The sequence below is a fragment of the Dermacentor albipictus genome, chromosome 9 (genome assembly GCF_038994185.2).
Source record: "Dermacentor albipictus isolate Rhodes 1998 colony chromosome 9, USDA_Dalb.pri_finalv2, whole genome shotgun sequence".
NCBI lineage: Eukaryota > Metazoa > Arthropoda > Arachnida > Ixodida > Ixodidae > Dermacentor > Dermacentor albipictus.
The window spans coordinates 47,297,505-47,317,746 of record NC_091829.1 but is presented as its reverse complement, the minus strand read 5'-3'; the positions used below and the strand labels follow the sequence as shown (position 1 = coordinate 47,317,746).

At 52.7% G+C, this 20,242-nt stretch overlaps 1 protein-coding gene across 8 annotated transcripts in view; it reads left to right on the top strand.

Moving 5' to 3' along the window:
- Positions 1-20,242, top strand: part of LOC135916176 (hepatocyte nuclear factor 6-like) — a 207,113-nt gene that overhangs the window by 33,206 nt on the left and 153,665 nt on the right. For 5 of the 8 annotated variants that reach the window (XM_065449440.2, XM_065449438.2, XM_065449442.2 and 2 more), the window contains exon 1: positions 3,780-5,453. The exons of 2 other annotated variants lie outside the window; for them this stretch is intronic. In XM_065449440.2, the coding sequence (XP_065305512.2) occupies positions 3,971-5,453 (1,483 nt within the window). In that variant the 5' untranslated portion in view covers positions 3,780-3,970. Of the gene's footprint in view, positions 1-3,779; positions 5,454-20,242 lie in introns of those variants that run through there. One more of the 8 variants, XM_070525651.1, reaches the window with a different exon arrangement.

Genomic DNA, 20,242 nt, shown 5'->3' with positions numbered 1-20,242 from the left:
TTGCACCGAGCAGGTTCCCCGTACGGAAGCCTCAATTCGCAGAGTCCGTGTATAAGCGCAGGCCGTGCTAACCACGTAACTTTGTTTATTTTTGGCGCTATTTCTCGGCCTATAGTTGTAAAAGAAGGCGATCAAGCCCTGTCGCAGCGAAATTGTGAGACGGGGATTAAGCCTTCGGAGGGCAGGAAGATCGAATCCGCGCGCGGTTGTTTTGTAGTCACAGAGTGTGCCACCAGTGAGACTTTACAGGAGCGAGAAGCGTTAGATTAGGTAGGTCTCTTTCTCGTAGCAATTAGCGAGAACAACTTCTTTTTGCGTCACCAATTTTGCCTATCCACCTCCCTCCCTCCCTCCCTCCCTCCCTCCCTCCCTCCCTCCCTCCCTCCCTCCCTCCCTCCCTCCCTCCCTCGTAAAGAAAGAAAACAGAAAACTTGTAAAGAGCGTTTCCTTTGAGATGCAGTGTGAATAACAATATAACCTGCTGCCATTTCAAAAGCTTAGCCGAGGACTTCCTGTTAGACTAGCGGGGACACCGTGAAGGCTTGTTTCTGGGTTGTTCAGTTTTGCGTGATCGTCGAAGGCAACGTGACGCTAATATGCAAGAACGCACAGAGGCGCCAGAGAAGTGTGTGTGCTCGTATGCTGCAGCCATGACATCAAATGTCGCGTCTCAGACGACTGAGAGTAAAGAAACACCGTCACACCTTGTGACAAATGCCAAGAAAGCGTGCGCCTAAAATCGAAGTGGGAGCTTGCTCTCTGAAAGTAGAACAACAGGCTGCGACCGGCTAAATTCTGCGAGGCTGATTCGATACAAAAACTTTCGCGCAACGTAGAAGGCAAAACGCGCTTATGTGCGGCTGCTCGTGGCAATTGAGTAGCGTGCATTGCTGGGCCTATTGGTGTGTCAGCGTGTCACGCAACCATCGGGCAACATCTTACGTGCGGTTGCGTTGCGACTATACATCTCGCCGGGCCAGACATGGCATTCTGAATATTGTGCCATGCACCACGTTGCCCATGAGAATATTTGTAGAAGTGTAGACAATGTCAACAGAATTGGAAAACTTTGAGACAGTCACGAGGTGTTCGGTTATGATAACCGAAAAAAAAAAGACGGGTTGGAAAGTGGGTCAGTTTTTAGCAGTCGGCTGCCTGCTTCGTAGCGACGTGTATCGAGATGGCATTGCCTTAACCGTGCATGTATTCAACAGTACTGCGTCGCGCAAAATCGACGACAGTATCCTAGGAATGCTCAAGGGGCCTGATTCTGCCCGGAACTAACCGCACGCGGCATCATTAACGACTCTGCAAGAAGTGACGAGTTGGTGTCCCTAAGGGATGAGTGAATAGCTAATTGTGTGCAGCGTAACGCTACCGAAGCTTTCTCACGAGACAAGCTCTCTCACTTCAGAGAATTGTCCATTGCTAATAATAATGTGTACATTATAGTTTTCACATTAGGTGTTACCACGTGCAAGAATAAAGTTAGGGAGGTTGCACTTATTTCTCAAAAGACGCTTCTATCGTTTTCAACTTTGCCAGTGACTCCAAATTCTGTGTGACAAATGATCGGTGATTTTGTTTTCTGAAGATTTAGTGTCTTATTTTTTTAAAGGTTAGGTCTTCAAGAATGAGTGCTTTGAAGCTGTTGGTTTTTCAGTGTTCGAGGTATTGTGAGTGCGACTGTCGTCAAAGGCATCACAGAAAATATGTAAAGCAGTAGGCTAGCTTTAGTGACTTGAATTAAAGCTGTGCACGTCACATAAGATGCTATCAGCTTCGAGCAAATGTTAGTAATACGGTTTGACGGGAGGTAGAACGGTAGGAGGGGCAGACATATTTTACGCCCTTCAGCACGTACCAGGTTTAGGACAGAAGGGCATGCCAATAATGAACTCGCAGCTTGAAAGAAACTTGTCTTATAACACACGCGGCTGCCTCATAAATCAAATCAAACATAACGCTTACTGTAGCTATTTAACACAATGCAAGGCCGCTATTGCGAGCAGCAACGTCGCACACTCATTCTCTCCCTCCCGCCATCGTGCAAACAATGTACCATGTTACATAGCCAGATTTTTCCGATTTCCTTTGCTGTCTAAATAGGCATGTTGCTACTTACGATCCAAGGCAGACGAACCAATGTTTGACTGAGAGTAAAAAAAAAAAAATAATAATGACCTCCCCACTCGAAGGGAAGAATTGGAGTGGCACAATTTTGTTGGACCGCTCCACCTGAACAATTCCGCCTCATGGTCTGACGACTTCTCGTGCAGCACATTCAGCCTATTCGGGGAATTTTCCTACCTCAAGGCAACATCGTGATGTACTAACAGCGACGACGGCTTAAACAGTCAGCCGATTGTACAATAAAGGTGATGTCTTTCGCTCTCTCTCAGTGATAAGCCCGGATAGTTCTTTCTCACGCGTCTTCATGACTTGCGGTGAGTCATATGGGGGCGCACATGTTGTTTTTCGTTCTGGACTGCGCAAACGTACAGCGGGTTTTTTCCGCGAAAACGATACTGCAATATCGCGCCCAGGGAAAGCCACTCGTCCCAGCAGTGTTTAGAGTAGAACAGCGCAACGTTGCCAGCATCCGCGAACGCCCTCAGAGACGTCGAGGGCACACAGCTCCCTTTCTTCCCCCCGGAGAAGGGCGAAAAACGGGAGAGCGAGGGAGACGTTCATTGTTTGGGTCGCAAAGGCCGTCGCTCCGGTAACCCGGCCAAGCGGATCCCGAGACTGGGAGGGCGAGGAGGCGACCGGGAAAAGCGACTATCACGCTTCAGGCTGGAGAAATGCCCATTCGTTTCGCGCCGCCGCACCTAGATGGCGCCACCGTTGTAAGCGATTCGACATTAGTTCACCATCTCAGCACGAGGAGGCTCTGCGTTGGTTCTTGAGAAAACTTGAGTTCGGTTTGTTGTTCCTTGGACGGTTTAATAGCAATGCTTGAGGAGGAAAGGCATAATGCTTATGGAATAATAGAATGGACTTAAATGTAGCCGGTTCGACAAAATGATTCGTATCCTCTAGTTGCAGAGAGTCACATACCACTTTTATAACGGCCGCAGACAAAGCAAGATCTCCGACGGGCAGCACTTGGGTGCGGGGACGAAGGCAAAATGAGAAGGAAAGTTTAAACGATGAAAGAAAACACATTCAGCGACGAGGACGGTATTTCTGGAGCTCTGAGCGCGCCGGGGCTGGGGCCGCAGGCCTAGCGCCAGCGTCGCCGCAGCTAGGGCTCCTGGAAGGTCGGCTTCTTCCGGAAGCGCGGCGCCGTTGCCGCGGCGCGCGTCTTGAGAAGTCGCCTCGCCCGTCGCTCGCGTCCTTCTGCGGCGGTGCACGCTTTACAGGGGCGGCTCTCGCTCCGTGTATTGACGTGCGTCCCTGACCTTGCCTTGGTTCGAAGTGAAAGGGGGGATGTGAGCGAGGTTGTCCGCGGCAGATCGGCGGGCGCGGGGCGCTCATAATTAGGAGATCGATGGCCGTTCGAAGAGTAGGAGGGATCGGCGACCGCGTGGTTTCGGAAGACCGCGTGTCGCGCGTAAACACAGCGCCGGCGTTCTCGGGGATCCCCATCACAGCGCGCGATGTTTGGACGGACACGTACCGTGGCGGCGGCGGTCGGGGGACTCGCGCCTGCCTGCGTTCAAGGGTGGCGATGCCAGCAGTGGCAGCACCGCACGGGTTGCACCCCTGCGGCGCATGCGCAGACGGGGAGCGCTGCGCCGCGGCGCTGCGCTCGGCGTCGCGGCGGAACACAGAGGCAAGATGGCGCCGGTGCTCAGGCCACCCGTCGCTCGGGGACACGAGTGAGACGTTCCGGAATCGCTGTACACCGGGCTTCCACCGGCGACCGGCAGCACCGTGGGAGGGACGCGAAGTGAGTGAGCTACCAGCGGCGTCGATGGCGGTCTGATTGGCAGCGGGCCCGGGCCCACCGCGAGAGGCGAAGAGCATGGACGAAAACAGCGGCGGTTGCCTGTCGCCGGAGGAGGCGGCAGCCGCGGCTGCTGGGGCCGATGAGGAGGAGGGCGCGGAGGAGGCGGTTCATGGCGAAGAGGAGGTGGCGCCCCCCTCTCCCCCGGTGGCCGTGGTGGTGGCGGCGTCCCCCGTCAGCCCCCAAGAAGCGGCGGCCGTGGTGGTCGCCGAGGAGGAGGATGACGACATAGAAGAGGGCGAGGAGGACTCAGAGCGGCATGCAGTGCGCTCGCCGCTCGACGCCGGCTCCGAGCAGTCGCCCGAGCTGCTGCAGGCGGCCGACCTCTCGGTGCGCGACGACTCGCCGTGTGGCGAAGTCGGCGCCGACGAAGACGACCTCGACGACCCCGTGAGTCCCGCCTCGTCGACGGGCATGATCGACGCTTCCGAGTTCCGCGGGCTCGACCCGGGTTCTTACCCGGGTCGCATGTCGCCCGGCGGTTTCTCGAGCAGCAGTTACGCGACGCTGACGCCGCTGCAGCCGCTGCCTCCGATCTCGACCATGTCGGACAAGTTCTCCCACTACGGCCACCACCATCAACACCATCCAGGTGCCAACGGTGGCTTCGCGCCGCTCGCCATGGGCATGGGAGGCTATTCGCAATACGACAAACTTGGTGCCACCATGTCCGGTGCGATGAACATGAGCCCGCCGCACGGCACAGCGCCCATGCTGGGCGCCGGCTCCGCTCTGCCGTCGCCGCCTCCTTACTCGCAGAACGGCCTGAGCGTCGACAAGGGACTGAACGGATACGAAGCGGCAGCAGCGGCATCCTACGGTGGATCCTCTGCGCCACAGAGAGAGCTGACACGGCTCGGATCGCCCCAGTCGCCGACGAGCCTGCACTCGCCCATGCTACCGGCCCTCAACGGCCTGTCACCGCACACGCCTCCCCAGGCGCACCTCGCGGCACCTGCCACACCGCCGCAACCGCCGCAGCCGCCGCCCGCGCCGCAACCGGAACCGAAACCGGCGCGGATACTGCTGCCAGTGGTGAGCAGCAACGCGCTGGGACAGGTGGTCGTGTGCGGAGCCAAGGCGTCCGTGGTGTCGTCGAGCCTGGTGCTCAGTCCGACCAAGGCGATCCACCCTGCCGCGGTGATCACTCAGCAGGTCACCCACCAGCAACAGCAGCAACAGCAGCAGCAGCAACAACAACAGCAGCAGCAACACGCGGCCCAAGTGAGCGCCGGCGGTGCGTCCAGTCCCGCCGACGAGGCGGAGGAGATCAACACCAAGGAACTGGCGCAGCGCATCAGCGCCGAACTGAAGCGCTACAGCATTCCGCAGGCCATCTTCGCGCAGCGTGTGTTGTGCCGCTCGCAGGGGACTCTGTCGGACTTGCTGCGCAACCCGAAGCCCTGGAGCAAGCTCAAGTCGGGCAGGGAGACCTTCCGCCGCATGTACAAGTGGCTCGAGGAACCGGAGTTCCAGAGGATGTCGGCGCTCAGGCTCGCAGGTGAGTCGCAGTGGCGGCAGCTCGGTGCGCGTTCGCCTTGCGCGATGTGAAACGCACAGGGTCCCGTGCGTGGCGGCTGTGACCCAGAGAGAACGCGCACGTGTTTCGCGTGGCGTCGCATCGGCAGAGCAGTGCCGCTGTTCACTTCGTTCCTCGTTGCTGCGATCGTCCGCGATGAATGTTTGCAGCTCGCAATCCAAGCTGCGGGTTAAATGAGATGACGGCTGTTGCTAGCGCTCGAGTTCGCTGATGGAAGTGTCACGCCGTCTTCCCGACTCCTCGCGCACTACGGAGAGCTGGTCACGACGTCGTCGTACCACGCGGAGCCGAGGGAGCACGTGGACTGAGCTGGTCGAGGGCGAAGCCTCGCCACACCAGGCGGGAATCAATCCATCATTGATTTGCACGTGCGGGCGTGACCTCCCCTCCGCGTGTGTGGTGCGTCCTCCCCTTTGGGTCGAACTCGTCGATGATTCCTGTTCCTTTCTGGACTTATTATTTATTTTCTCCCCTTTTGCTCAACCCGCCCACCCACAACGGGAACCAGCCGGTCAACGTTGTGCTGACGTGCCACCCGGCACTTCCCTAGCCGGGCTCGCGTGTTTCCGCTGCTGTTGATGGACACGTGGGCAGATAAAGGATGGATCTCATTCGTTCTTGTTCCGAGGTGAATGAACTTAGTGTCGGAGCCGGGCACGTGGAGAGCTTACAGTCGTCATCTTGTTATTGTGCACTAGTGAGACTTCAAGGCGACACGTGCTTGTACCGTCCGCTTTATAATACGCGTACACGAGCTCGCTGTTATTCTTCCGATGTTCGTCGCACGATTGTTTCGCCATACATGTTTTGTGCGAAACGTAAACATTTCGGCGCTACATGTGCGTTAGCATAGCGCTTTACATCAGGCCACCGCTCTCGCGACAACTGATTGGGTTCTCTGCAAACTCACCGCGCACGCACCGTTGACAAGAACAAAACGATTTACCACGTGGAGCAGGCACCGCCTACACATCCGACAACAAACAGGCTTCGAAGCGCGCGGTTTCTCTTTTCGTATTTCCCGCGCCGAAACGACGGAGTCCCTGGCAGGCGCTGCCGCGCCCACTTGAAACGCGCGCGCGCTCGCGAGCACCACGTGTCTTTTTTCCCGCGTTTACGCGAGAAAAAAAAGAGACGACGCGGCGCTTCCAGCGAGAAAGCGCGCGAACTCGCAGCCGGGAGAGCGCGCGCATCTTTTTTTCCCCTGCGTCCTTTTTTTTTTCGTCGTACTCCTGCCGGCGCGCATCCGTCTTCCTTCCTGCCTGGCTGCGGCTGTGAGCGCTGGCGCGGCGACGCTAGGCAAGAGGCGCTGTGCTGCGGCGAAACCCGCTTCCAGGGAATGCCCCGCGCCTGCGTTACCGCCGCGCTCCGACGGACGAGGCCAGCGCTAAACTGGGGCGCCAGCGAGCGAGCTAGCTAGCGGGCGTATCGCACCCTCCTTTTTTTCCCCGTGACTCAGAAGCGGGAGCTCCCTCCAACGCCCGAGGTCTTCATTTTCTCTTTATTCGGTCCCTCGAGTGAACGAGCGCGTCCGCGCGGGCTCATCGGATGCACGTCGCGACGACGTCGTCTAGGCGAACACGACAACAGCAGCAGCCTGCGGGCGTCAGAAGCGTAGAAAAAAAAAAAGGATTACCGGTGTGCGGGCGGAGAAGAAAGGTGGTGAGGAAGAATGGAGATCGCGAGCGTTGCGCCGACGAAGTATGCTCGTAGGTTTTCTCTATGGGTGCGGGAAAGGCAGGGCGATACCACGAACGCAGCCTTTTAATTTGGTGCGCTGCAGCGGTTGCGTAAGTACTGGGAAAAGAAAGAAGAAAGCGGAACATTTGTTGCCTGGTGGCGTTCCTTGTGGCGCATTGCCTGTCGTATGAACAAAGACCTTCGCATTGCTTTGGCTGCGCTGTGCGAAGCCGAGGGCTTTGCTTTACACGTCGCAGCGACTCGCGGCACTGTACTAACACGCGTTTTCATGCAGAAAGTAGTAGGGGCTTGCGAGAGGATACTCTTGCTTGGAGGCAGATTACGTGCGATGAGGATGACAGCTTTGTTTGAAACAGGCCGACGCTTGCTTCGTAAAGACGCACGGGTATACATACGCATACAGCGTCTGCGAATGGAATTTTAAGCGTCAAGTGAGCGGATTTTAACGTAAGTAAAAGAATAGGCTTTGGGAAGTAACAAGACAATGTTGATTCTTTTGACGCGCGGAACAATGGTCGCCTTTACGGTATTGCGTTTAGGCTGCTGTTGTTATGTCCCACTTTAGTTTTGAACGTGGTGAGCTAACCTCCCAACCAGGATTGTGTGCTATTCGTCGTTTTTGTTTGATTTTGTACGAGATGCTACTGGCCTTACGAGAAAACCTGTCGACACACTCGGATCTCCATGAACCGCACGCATCAAGAAACGAGATTTTACGGCGCGGATATGTCGTCGTGCAAGTTTATGTTGAACTGTGTACGGCTTTTCATCTCTAGGTAGTGTAAACGGCATGCGTCGTTTTCGTTTAGTCTTGTACAAGGTACCACTGCCTTACGAGAAACGTTGTCAACACACTCCTGTCTCCGCAAAACATATCCATCAACAAACTAGATCTTACGGCATTGAGATATCGCCATTCGACTTTATTTTGGACTATGTAACGGTGTTTTATCCCTAGGTAGTGTAAACTTGCAGAGAGGTTCTAGCCTGTTATTCCTCTAGTCGTACGGGTTTACCTCAAATTTATTTAGGTTATTTTTTAGCATCGAGGGACTCAAATACATTTGAACCAGGGCGGATTAAGTGGTCTCCCGCGTATGTTGTGCATAGCTTCCGATCGGTGAGGTAAACATTACTAGAAGAACGCAGTTTTTGAAAACATTGTACAGTAAGTGTCAGAGTTACCACATTCCGCACTGCCTTAGTTGAAATCGGTACTTTAGTTAAAACAGTAAAGCGAAGAAGGTTTCATTCTGAATTGTCTTTTGAGGGCACATCATTGAGAAAATCGCAGCAGCTGGTATCCAACAGCCTCTGTGTGCCATGCGCCGTTTTCGTTTAACTTCGTACGAGATACTATTGCCTTACGAGAAACGCTGTCAGCACATTCGGGTCTCCATAAACCGTACGCATCAAGAAACTAGATTTTACGGCATGGAGATATCGTCGTACAACTTTATTTTAAGCTGTGTAACGGCTTTTCATCCCTAGGTAGTCTAAACGCGTGGCCCCGGGCGTCGAATCACGATCGAAACGGTCAGCGTTGACAGAAACTTCAAAAGACGGCTCCATCTAGTTCATTTCGGCATCTACACGTTGACAGTCATTCGCTAATTCCTCGTTGGTGATTTGCACGGCGTTGCTGCGCAAGTCAGTTGCACGGTATTTCGTACGCATCGCGATTGTAATTACATCGCTGAAAGTGCGCGCAGCATCCCCAATTTTCATCGCCAACATTACAATTCCTGGAAACCAATGTCAGGTTTGCGTTCCGACGATTTCTTTGTCACCTGTCCTCCGGCATCTACAGCACTGAGCGCTACAAGCAAGACGTCAAATTGGTGCCGAGCATCGCACAGATGGCATTCAGCAGCGAGATAGACGTTTTGGGCAGGGCGTGCCCACAACACCGGAGAAAGCAGGGCTGCATTAGCGGGTGGGCGTTGACAGGCGCGAATGCGTATTAGTCGAGAGCTCGGCTTGCTTTCAGTATTCATGCGTCGCGTTTGCATCCGACTCCGTTTCTTGCAACATTTCGGGGCTGTATAATTTAGTGTTCTGTCACCAACACATCTTTCGGCAGGAATGACAAGTGTCCCTTGCTTGCCGTGCCCGTCATCTTAGAGGCGCCGATTCTGCGTGTATTGTCGGCATACTCTGAGTCACACATCGCAGCCTTCTTCATCGCCGTCGATTGATATCTGCCGTGCGCTAATCTACAGGTTTCCTCCACCTTGCGCGTTGCTTTTGATCATTTAACTCCTGCAAGTGAATCAAATCAAATAGGTGCAGCGTATACCATGACTGTACAGTGACGTAACCCATTTCAGCTGCGCCACTGCTGCACAGTAAAATGTGCCGCGGTTCATTGCAGAGTTTATGGCGGCTCTAAACCAGGAATAGTCGCCAACCTTATCGTCGCTACCTTGGAAGCAGGTGGTTCCACTATATCGGCGCTGATATCTCGGAGGGAGGCAATAGAGTGACATATGTGCGAACTAATCCTTACTGCAATGATCCTGTCGCCTACTGCACAAAATTAGCTTACGTGATTTCCGTATTGTGAAGTGAATGCATGCTGGAGGTCATTGCCCGCAGTTTTGCTGAACAGACCGAAAACCTTCAACGTACCAAGCCGGCAAGAAACACGCCCACGTGCAGGTCACGCGGATTACCGGTTGTCTGCCGATCTAAGCCAAGGAAGAATGCACCGGGGGTACGGGTCCTATACAGATCACTTTCAGATTGATGCAGTTAAATCTCATTATACTGCAGTCGCGAAAAAAGTGCTGACGTTGCTTTTGTAAGGAAAACGGTGAGAGACTTCTGCGTTCCGCTGTGTGTTCGTGAGAGAGTAACAAAAAGAAAATAATTGAAATTGTATGACTGACAGTGTCTTGCGCAAAGTAATGAGAACCGGAACAGCTGGTTTATTTCACCGAATCTCAGTAACTTTGTGGTAGTGTACTTTCAATAATTCACAGAGGGAGGAGGAAAGAGAAAAGAAGAAGGCAGGGAGGTTAACCAGAATAACGTCCGGTTGGCTACCCTACACCGGGGGAATGGGAAAGGGGAAAGCAAAGATCACAGGGAGAGAGAGGAGGGAAGGAAAGAAGGAAATTGCGGCAAGTTCGCTGACGCGTGTGGTTTTACAGAAATTGCCTTAATAGTCACAGGTGGTCGCACAAACCCGTTGTCCTTAAGAAACACAAAAGTGCCTTCACCGCTTTATGGGCCGACGGGCGATGGGGGCGGTGTTCCAGCAGCACCTGCACAGAAAGCGGCCGATTGTCCAGTTTTTGGAAAGCTTTGGCAAGTTCTTGTCTCTCTAGGGCATATCTTGGACAGTGGCACAGCAGGTGGTCGATGTTTTCTTCGGTGCCACAGACCTCGCATGCTGCACTGTCAGTCACTCCACTTAATGCAGAGTATGCCTTTGTGAAGGCCACTCCTAACCAAAGGCGACAGAGAAGCGTAGCTTCACGTCGAGGAAGTCCGGGTGGAAGTCGGAGCTGCAGGGAGGGGTTTAGTCGATGTAGTCGTGTCAGTCGTAAGTTTTGCGAGTTCCACTCGGTCACTGTGAGGCTACGTGCCAGGTGTCGAAGCTGCCTTGCAGCGTCAGTCCTCAAAAGCGGAATCGGAACGCTGTGCTCTTCTTGATGAGCTATGCGAGCAGCGTTATCGGCGGTATCATTGCCACTGATTCCACAGTGGCCAGGTACCCACTGAAAAACGACTTCGTGGCCTTTTTGTTGGACATCATGGTGAAGTTTCACGACTTCGTATGTCAATTGGTCATGACATCCGTGTCGGAGAACTGACTGCGTGCACTGTAATGCCGGTTTTGAATCACAGAACACAGCCCATTTTCTGGGTCTTTCCGTATCAATGAATTCCAGTGCTTGACGCAGTGCCGTTAGTTCTGCCGCCGTTGAGGTCGTGACATGCGATGTCTTGAACCGCAGTGTCATTCCTCGCGTTGGTATAACTACGGCACCACCAGAACTGCACGACGTAGTCGATCCGTCGGTATAGATGTGCACTTGGTTGCTGTACTTTTCATGCAGAAGAAGTAAGCTCAGCTGTTTTAGAGCAGGGGCCGGTAGATCAGTCTTCTTCTGTAGACCTGGAATCATTATCTCAACTTGTGGACGGTTCAAACACCACGGATGAATAATTCACAGAACCTTTCATGTCACTCTCGACTTCATTTAGTTATTGATACGAAGCAGTTTAAGCTTCGTTTACTACTTAGCCTGGCGGTGTTGAAGGGGCAATTTGTGCGTACGTCCATTTCCGAATACAAGAGCACTCTGGCATTTCCTTTTACCAACAGTTTCAACGAAGCAAATGCGCGGTCAACCAGCATTGCGAACCGATATATTAGATGGTTTTAGCTCACCGCTGCAGGCTCTACCTTTGCCGCTGTATGGTTTCGACCGTCTACCAGCTTTGCGCGATACTTCAGCCACACATCACCGAGCGTAGACCTGGTGGCGATTCTTCAGCGCATGCAAATCTGGCAGATGGCTGGAATGGCAGCAGTAGCGGCAGGGCAGTAGCTTGCTACGTGTTGTGGGTGTGCGCGCTACTCAGGTGTACGCCTACTTTGGTATATAGCACAGCAGCTGTGGCTTCAGGCTGTGTGTATAGCCTATAATGTGAGGTCGCGAGTGTGAATCTCCACCGCGACAGCTCCACTCCGGCAGGGGCGAATTCACGTGACGCTATTCTCATTCGCCGTGTGCCCTTGCGGTCGCCTGTTTCAGCTACGAGAATCAAGATTGAACTCAGCGTAGAGTTTCTAACTGAAGCGGTACTCGGCAATGGCGCAACCTGTGTGGAGTACGTCGAAATGCGAATGGTTGAGGGAAGCGTCGCGGGCGAAGCACATGCTAACATTAGCTCTGCAAGGCGAAAGCATCTCTGGCCACCGGTCGCGCAATTCCAGGAACTTCAGTTACAAGTCAAGAGAAGGAGATTGGGAATATTACCAAAGCTGATTGGGAGGAGGGGGTGAGGGAAGGAGGGCTGTCGATGGCTGCTGGGGATTAAATGAGGTGATGAAATGGGGCGATTCATCGGTACTGGCATGAGTTTGGAAGTGTATGGGGTATGCGTAACTGTATAAATACGGGATATAAATATGCGCAGTGGCCGACTATAAAGTAGGCTTTCATGATTGCGTTGGTGTATATTATTGACCAATTACTTGTCCAATGAACTAACCGTGCACTAATTAACTATAAGGTTGCTGGCAAGTGACGTTACACGGGTACTGTAAGCGCGCGAGTGCGTGCTAATAGCGTTTCTTCTTAAAGCGTAAAACGCTAACAGTCGTCGTTAACCAGAATGCATTTCACTCCCTTGCGATGGGTTAAAGAAGATGTTACTGCGGAGAGCCCTCACCACGTTTAATAAAACGAGACAAAGGAAACTCGCTACCACTGACCTGGCTGGGATTCGAACCCACAGTGCTCTTGAATTTGAGACCGGTTCTTTGTAGCCTAAGCCGCGTATCGATAAACTTCATTACGTGCGAATTGCAGTTACCGAGCTCTGCACACGAAGCGCGTTGTTTCAGAGCAAAGAAAGAAAAATTTCGCGAGGAAGACGATGTGTGAAAAATGTGGAATTGAGATTGGTTCTCACTGCGTCGCTGTAGTGCGATGAGAAATGTGGGGCCGATAGTAATCTATATATAACCGATGTCACACCGTGGCACCGACGCGTTGCCGCGCATCTTTAGGTGTGATTAACGTTCGTGAAAAAGCCGAGTGAGGTATGAACGACAACGATGTGATAAAGAAGCGTTGAGGTTTACATCCACACTCCGCCGCAGGAGGAATGGTCGTTCGCAATATTTTTGAAGATTTCAGCTGCGTCAGACACGGAATAGCCTTTTGCGTATGCTAACTTGTTATCGCGCCATCAAAAATCTATAGGATGATTTCGTTCACAGATATATATACATTGTGAAGCAGAAGACGGAGCTTCGTCCCTCGGCATCGCCAAAGCACGGCTCCCTCTGCTGGCGCTGCTGGTCGCTGGTGTCTTTCGAGACGGTGCCTCACGCTGCCTCAGCGTTCCTACTCGATGCATCCTTGAAGGACCACACCGCCAATAAACCTCTTATCAGTTGGTGGAGGTTGCTGGAAATCCCCCGTCGCTTGCATGCTGAAGCTTCGAACGCGGACGCTTCCACCCATTATTACCGACAGCGCAGACCCGCCGGCGCATTCGTCCCAGTCCGTCATCTGCACCGGAGTTCCTCGACGACATGATCCGAAGGTATTTTGCGGTACAGATGACACCGACGTGGAGGACTGGTTTACATCTTACGAACGGGTGAGCACACATAACAAGTGGGGCGACGCCGCGAAATTGACAAACGTCATATTTTTCCTTACTGGCGTTGCCCAACTCTGTTACCATAATCACGGAAACGACATCCCGGCATGATCAACTTTCAAGACGTCATTCACCGAAGCGTTATGTCGACCTGCTATCTGTAAACTGTGTGCTGAAAAACCCCTACGCGGCCGAGCACAGCAGACTGGAGAAGCTTTCACGAGCTGCATTGAAAGAGTAGTTGACCTTTCTAAACGTGTCAGCGCCGCCACGCCCGAAGCTGACAAAATTAGCACATTCTGAAAGTCATCGATGCCGGTGCGTTCCGGATGCTCCTGACCAGGAATGCGCGCGCCTTTTCTGAAGTCGTCACCTTATCTCAGTCAAAGCTGGGATGAGTTGAAGAAGCAAAGGCGCCTCCACTTCGCAGCCTCAGTCTAATGCCAACTTGCTCAGTCTTGTTGCCGTTCTCGAGCACTCTCTACTGCGTCAGCAGATCAGACTTCGTGCGCGAAGTTGCCCATGAACTATCCTTGGTCCCCTCGAGTCAGGAGTCGTCCTCTCGTCTGCCACCAATGATCCGCACTGCCACTGCTAAAGATTTCTCTCGAGCTGTTCCTGTCCCTCACCACAACCAGCCGTTGGCCGCGCCTCTTACGTATGCGCAGTTCATGCGTAGGCCTCCCCAGTCTCATTTCTCGGCCCTCCAACAATCTGCATCACCCGCCGCTTCTACTGAATTTTGGGCAGGGACAAGGGTGACCGATCCTCGGCGGACGCTTGACAGTCGACCCATTTGTTACGCGTGCTGCACTACGGGACACGTCGCTCGTTATTTGCGACCGTCGCCTTCGAACTTCCTGCGACGCTGCGCGGCCGTTCCCGCACGTCAGTCAGCCTATGCGCCAATCCGCTCATGGTCCCTCACAGTTTGTACTGATCTCCCTGAATTTCTGTCGCACCGCTCACCATCTCCTCGTCGACGATCGCTCACCCCAACATATCGCCGACCCACACCCTCCGACCAGGAAAACTAAGCGCCGCAGTTCAAGAGGCAAGAAATGCGACATCTTCGAACTGCCCAAGTCCTCGCTCCTCTCTTGCTAACATGGTCGCAATATCTGTCGAACGCGTTTCTACTTTTGCGCTTGTGGACACCGGCGCAGCCGTTTCAGTTATAGCCGCCAAACTCTGCCGTTGACTGCGCAAGGTGACCGCGCCGTTCTCTGGACTGTCGCCTCACACGGCAAGCGCGCAGCACGTTACACTGCTCGTGGCCCGTATTGCCCGTGTGCTTATACAAGGCATTATGTACGTTGTCGAGTTCATTGTTCTTTGTGACTGACTGCATGACGTCATCCTCGGGTGGGACTTCCTATGCCGTCATAATGCCGTCACTGACTGCGCACGCGTTGAAGTTGAATTTTAGCCGCTCTCTGACGCACCATCCCACGAAGCTCCTGATCGGCCGCCTATACTGGTGCTGTCACCGATGTTACGATCTTCTTCACGCCGTCTGGAGTCTTCATGAGTCGCAACAAACAGGGTAGGCGCACGTTCCGAGGCCGGACTTTGTGCATCCGGAATCCGTTGATAGATGTCGGACTCTAACGTCGCACACAGACATGTTCAGTTTATCTATAGTATATGTAAGTTACGGAGATAGCCACTTTATCTTCTGACAGATCTTGACATTTCAATATAGCAAACCAGTTCTGCAGAAGCCCGCAAGGTGGAGGAAAGTACATGAAAGGGACTCGTTCCGATGCCTCGAGTTGTCGATTAATTCGCCCTCGCTCTGCGATCGGTAGCTTCCTGGTTAGAACAGATGGTAGAGCGGCCGCCCCGGAAAGTCGTTGGTCCCGGGTTCGAGCCTCGGACATGGACGAATTTTTCTTGAACTGCGAGGCTTTCTTTTCAGAGAAACCTGTATGGGCTTCCTGTGTAGCTTCGTGCTACAATTCGGGTGGATGACAATTCCCTTTCATGTTGTGTCACTAAATGCGCGTTTCGCGCGATTGACAACACAGCGAAGTTATGCAAAGTTTAGCAGCTTTTACCATTAAGAGCGAGGCCTACCTTGAAGCCAACCGTTTTTGGGCCGCTGAATAACAATGTGTGTGTAAAGCATCATTCCTCGAAGTTTGCTACGTCACGTGGTGCGAGAACGCTCAACGCGGAGAGCTTTCATCGTTGAAATTAATAGAAGGGAATCGATAAAATGTGTCTCTTAAACCCCAGTTAATGTTCGTTCACTTCCGCAGAACGTTGCTGTGCCTTGCGACGCTATGATGACGCGGATGTTCTTGCTCTGATCAGCCCTACGGTCGTAAGATGGTTCGCACATCAAGTCATGGATTTCAGTTTTCGAGGAGAGAGTGCCTTCAAAATGAACAGCCACCACCAAATTGAACGCGAATATTAATTAAAGAAACAAAACATCAGGGCAACGCAAAAAAGGCAAACAGCTACAAAAACCGACTTGGAAAGCATATTTAGCGCCAGCGAACAAGGACAGAAGGGAGATGACACCACAATGCGCTACCGTCTACCTCCGCTGTCGCCTCCCTTCTGTCCTTGTTCTCTGGCGCTAAATATGCTTTCCAAGTCGGTTTACCAACAGGCCCAACAAATGGCAAATCTACAAAAAAAGAAGCCGTGCAATAAAAACAAACTACGAGAAAAATGCTCCTCAACGAGAAAACACACAAGGAAAATTCAAAGGTACGCACAAGAAAAATGGAATGGTTTCTCATATGGATGGGGAAAAGTACTGTTTGGTATTCTCAACTATGATTTGTGTATCGCACGACGCAGTTAAAATCAACCGCACGAATGATTTGAGGTCGGCTTTTTAAAGCGAAAGCATTACTGGCCGCGAACTTGCGATTTCGCCGTGGCCGTGCTCCGAGGACGCACATGACGTCGCACTACGTTTCTCGTCATTGCGCTCGCCTCCGCTCGCCTCGCCAGCTGCGTCGCATGCCTGATAACATGTCGGAAAAGGAGAGCTGGCGTGCGCCGCTACCACAGTTGAGGCGGCAGTATGGACGGCGACAATTCTGATAAGCAGGAGGAGGCCTGGAATCGACATCGGAACGAGATGAAGAGGAAACGAATCGCCCTGGAAACAGACGAACAGCGCGCCGAACGACTGGCTAAACGCCGTAACATAGCTAGACAACCAGACTAGCCTGGACTTGAAAATCAAGATTAACCAAGGCTATCCATGCTATGCCTTAGATTTCGCTACGTATAGCCTGGCATAGCCGAGCTAAGCCTCTGCTAATTTTTTTTTTGCATTCACTTGGATATTCCGTTTCGGGTCTTCATTTGACGCTTAATGCGCCCCGAAGACCCTCCATTCATGCGGCATGTTCGGCGCGCTTGTTTGCATTTTATTATCCGCCGCGGAGGCTTAGCGGCTATGGCATTGCGCTGTTAAGCGCGAGGTCGCTAGTTCGATACCCAACCACGACACCCACATTTAGATGGAGTCGAAGTGCAAAAAAATGCTCGCGTACTTAGATTTAGGTGCACATTGAAGAACAAAATTAATCCGGAGTCCCCCGCTAGGGCGTTCTTCATAACTATATCGTGGTTGTGGCACCTAATAACCGGAATTACTCATTTTTTTTTGTTTTTGCATTTTATTCGATTATCGTTCCCACCTCACGTCTTCTCCGTGCTCAGAGTATACAATAGAAAACGTTGCGAAATAACGCTTATCTAATGTCATGCCGTAATAACGTCAATGAAAGAACAAAAGTACAGCTCATATCCGTAATTACTTTGAGTAAAATCGTAAATTTGTTTGCGAAATACGTCCTCTCTTCTAAGTCCTATAAAATAACCGAGAAAACTGAACGCCAAACAGTCTCGTTCGTATAAAACAGATTCGGCAATGATTCTTAGACCCGCAGTGATTTTTCTTTGCGCCTAAAAAATGCTACTCGTCGCTTCTCTGTCGCACCGTTTTTTTTTCTTGTCAGCTCCCACGGGCTCGACTGCCAACATTCTCAATTGCTTTAGTATGCCGAGTGTCTTGTCTCCAGCGGACAATTCGTGAAGACAGTTTTCTGAAAAAAAAAAGTATTACTTTTCACCTTTCGTATTGAGTAGCACATCGTTCCTTCCGCCGTTATCACGCGGTTCGGCCTTTGCACGGGACAGACGATCCGAAACGGAACGTGATCGAATGAACCGAATCCTGACGAGATACGGGCCCGGGTTTTCACACCCGCTTTGCGTACGCGTCACGTATGGCGCGTACGCAAACTCTAAACAAGACACTCATTCGCCGGGGTTACATAGAACGTCCAAACCGTTCAGGGTCATATCTGCCGGCCTGCAAACTGACCCGCGGTGGGTCCCGCTCGCGCGGCGGTATAACACCCGCCCGGCTCCGCGCGCGCTGACATACTACTCGGACCCGGCGGAGGGTGACGACGCCTCCTTTTCGTCGCGAGCTCGACGCGGCGCGAAAGCTTACGTAGCGCTGCGCTGCCGATTGCGCGTTGGATCCAGGCGGGCACGCACGCGGTGGTACGCAACCCCGCACAGCCCGACGCCTCGCCCGTACTCCCCCCCTCCCCTCGCGGCCCTTCTTACCCCCGCGGCTCCTTTTCCCGTACGAGCCAGGTGTCCCGCGTCGGTGCGCCAGGCGGACGCAGCTGGCGTCGAGGTGCCGTCGTCCGTGTCGGGCGGCGGGAGGGGGCACACCCCTCGTGGGGCTTACGTGTTGGCTGGTCGCCAATGGGGAAAGCGAAAGGGGGAGAGGTAAGGGTAGTGACGCTAGACTCTCTCTCTCTCCTAGGGAAACCCTTCTGGCGCTCTCTCCGCCACCCGTTTTTACATTTGTTAGTTCCTTTTCTTTTTGTCTGGTTTGAACGCTCCCGCCGTTTGTTGTTGTTTTTTATTTGCGCTTATCGTTTATGGCGTCATTTTCCCTTTAAACCGTGCTCTCGCCCGCGTAGAGATAGAACGTGCTTCTACACAGCTAGCGCGCCGCTTGGCGGTCAGCCGCCCGCAGCTCGCCCGGCTGCTATGCGAAAAAGAAAGAACAGAGCGAAAAGACAGTCCAGACACTCGAGGAGGGGCGGAGCAGTTCGTCGTACGTGTTTGTATACGTTTTGTGTGGTGTTTTTCGTCTCGGTGGGACATGCACTGCAAATACTGTTCTTTCAGCGAGACTTGGTCGTTGACCCGTTTCCCAATGACGTGCCGGTCTGCGTGTGCCACGTGTGAGTTCTGTCGACCACCGCCAGAGGCCCGTCAGTTGGAAAAAAGGTCACTGTTAATGTAAAACTGGTGCAGTTGACCCTGGCACAGTTGCTGGCACAGTTGCTGGCACAGTTGCTGGCACAGCTGTTGGCACAGTGGACCGACAACTCTCGACCGCGCGTGCACGCCTGTTGTTTTGCTCGCCAGATGCGCGCGGAGCAATATTTTCTTCCCCCCTCGTTTCGACTCCGCTCGGAGGCTTTTTCGATGAGAATTGAACGCGTAGGTAGAATACGCGACGTAGCTTCGACTGATGTTGTGGTCAGAGAAGTCGTGCGATTTTCCGGTGAATGAACGAATGAATCCTGCCGAAACTTCCTCTGGACTACAGTCCAATCATTCCGCATGTTCGCGGTGCTGTTCCCATGAAAATTACGTGGAATCATCGGGCGAACCAACGGGGGGCGCGCACGGGAGGACCACGAGGGTTTGGCTGAAGCAGCCGCATTCAGATGCCGAGGGAACGTAACACTGTCTGCGTTGCAGGTCATTTCGGGTATACTCAGGTGCAGGTTAAAGGACCACTCGGTATGTTTCCGAACAGATAACTTGTTGATGGCTGCTGTCTGGCCTAGCATACAATTCGGGTCATTGGGTATGTTCCCATTCCTGGCCGATCTCCCCACAATGGATGTGTCAACGTAACAGGAGGGGTATGAAACCTTTATATGTATTTATGTATCTGTCGTACCGGTTTGTGCACAAACATCACCTCATCCTTATACCCCATACAAAGTATCGTACGCCGGTATGTTTCCGAACAGATAACTTGTTGCTGGCTACTGTCTGGCCTAGCAGACAACTCGGGTCACATGGGTAGTTTCCCATTCCTGGCCGATCACCCCGCCATGCATGTGTCAATGTGACACGAGGAGTATGAAGCCTTGAAATGTATTTAGATATCTGTCGTACCGGTTTGTGCAAACACATCTCCTCAGCATTGTACCTCATACAGAGCATCGTACACCGAGTTCACCCCCGTGACGCAGACAGCTAGCAGCGAGAGGCGATGAGGCAGTGTTCGTGTCATCTGCTAATACTGCTACTTAGCTAACTATAGTAAATTACTTCTGCGGAATTCCGCAAGGTGGAGCAGGGTCATCCACCCGTATGTGGCATGAAGCTACGGAGGAAACCCACACGGGTGTCTCAGAAAGGAAAGAAAGCTTCGTAGTTGAAGAAAAACTCGCCCTGGTCCGAGATTCGAACGCGGGTCGAACGCTTTTTCGAGGAGGTCGCTCTACCATCTGAGCTAACCAGGAGCTTTTTTTTTCTTTATTACATGGGAGCACAATCTTCAGCAAAACAAGAGAAATAAAAAGTGGTACAGAAATTTAAGGTGACTGAAAAAACATTCAAAAGTCAGGCAAGCACGTGCAAGCGTCCAATAAAGGCATCCAGTCCGGCGCTGTTTC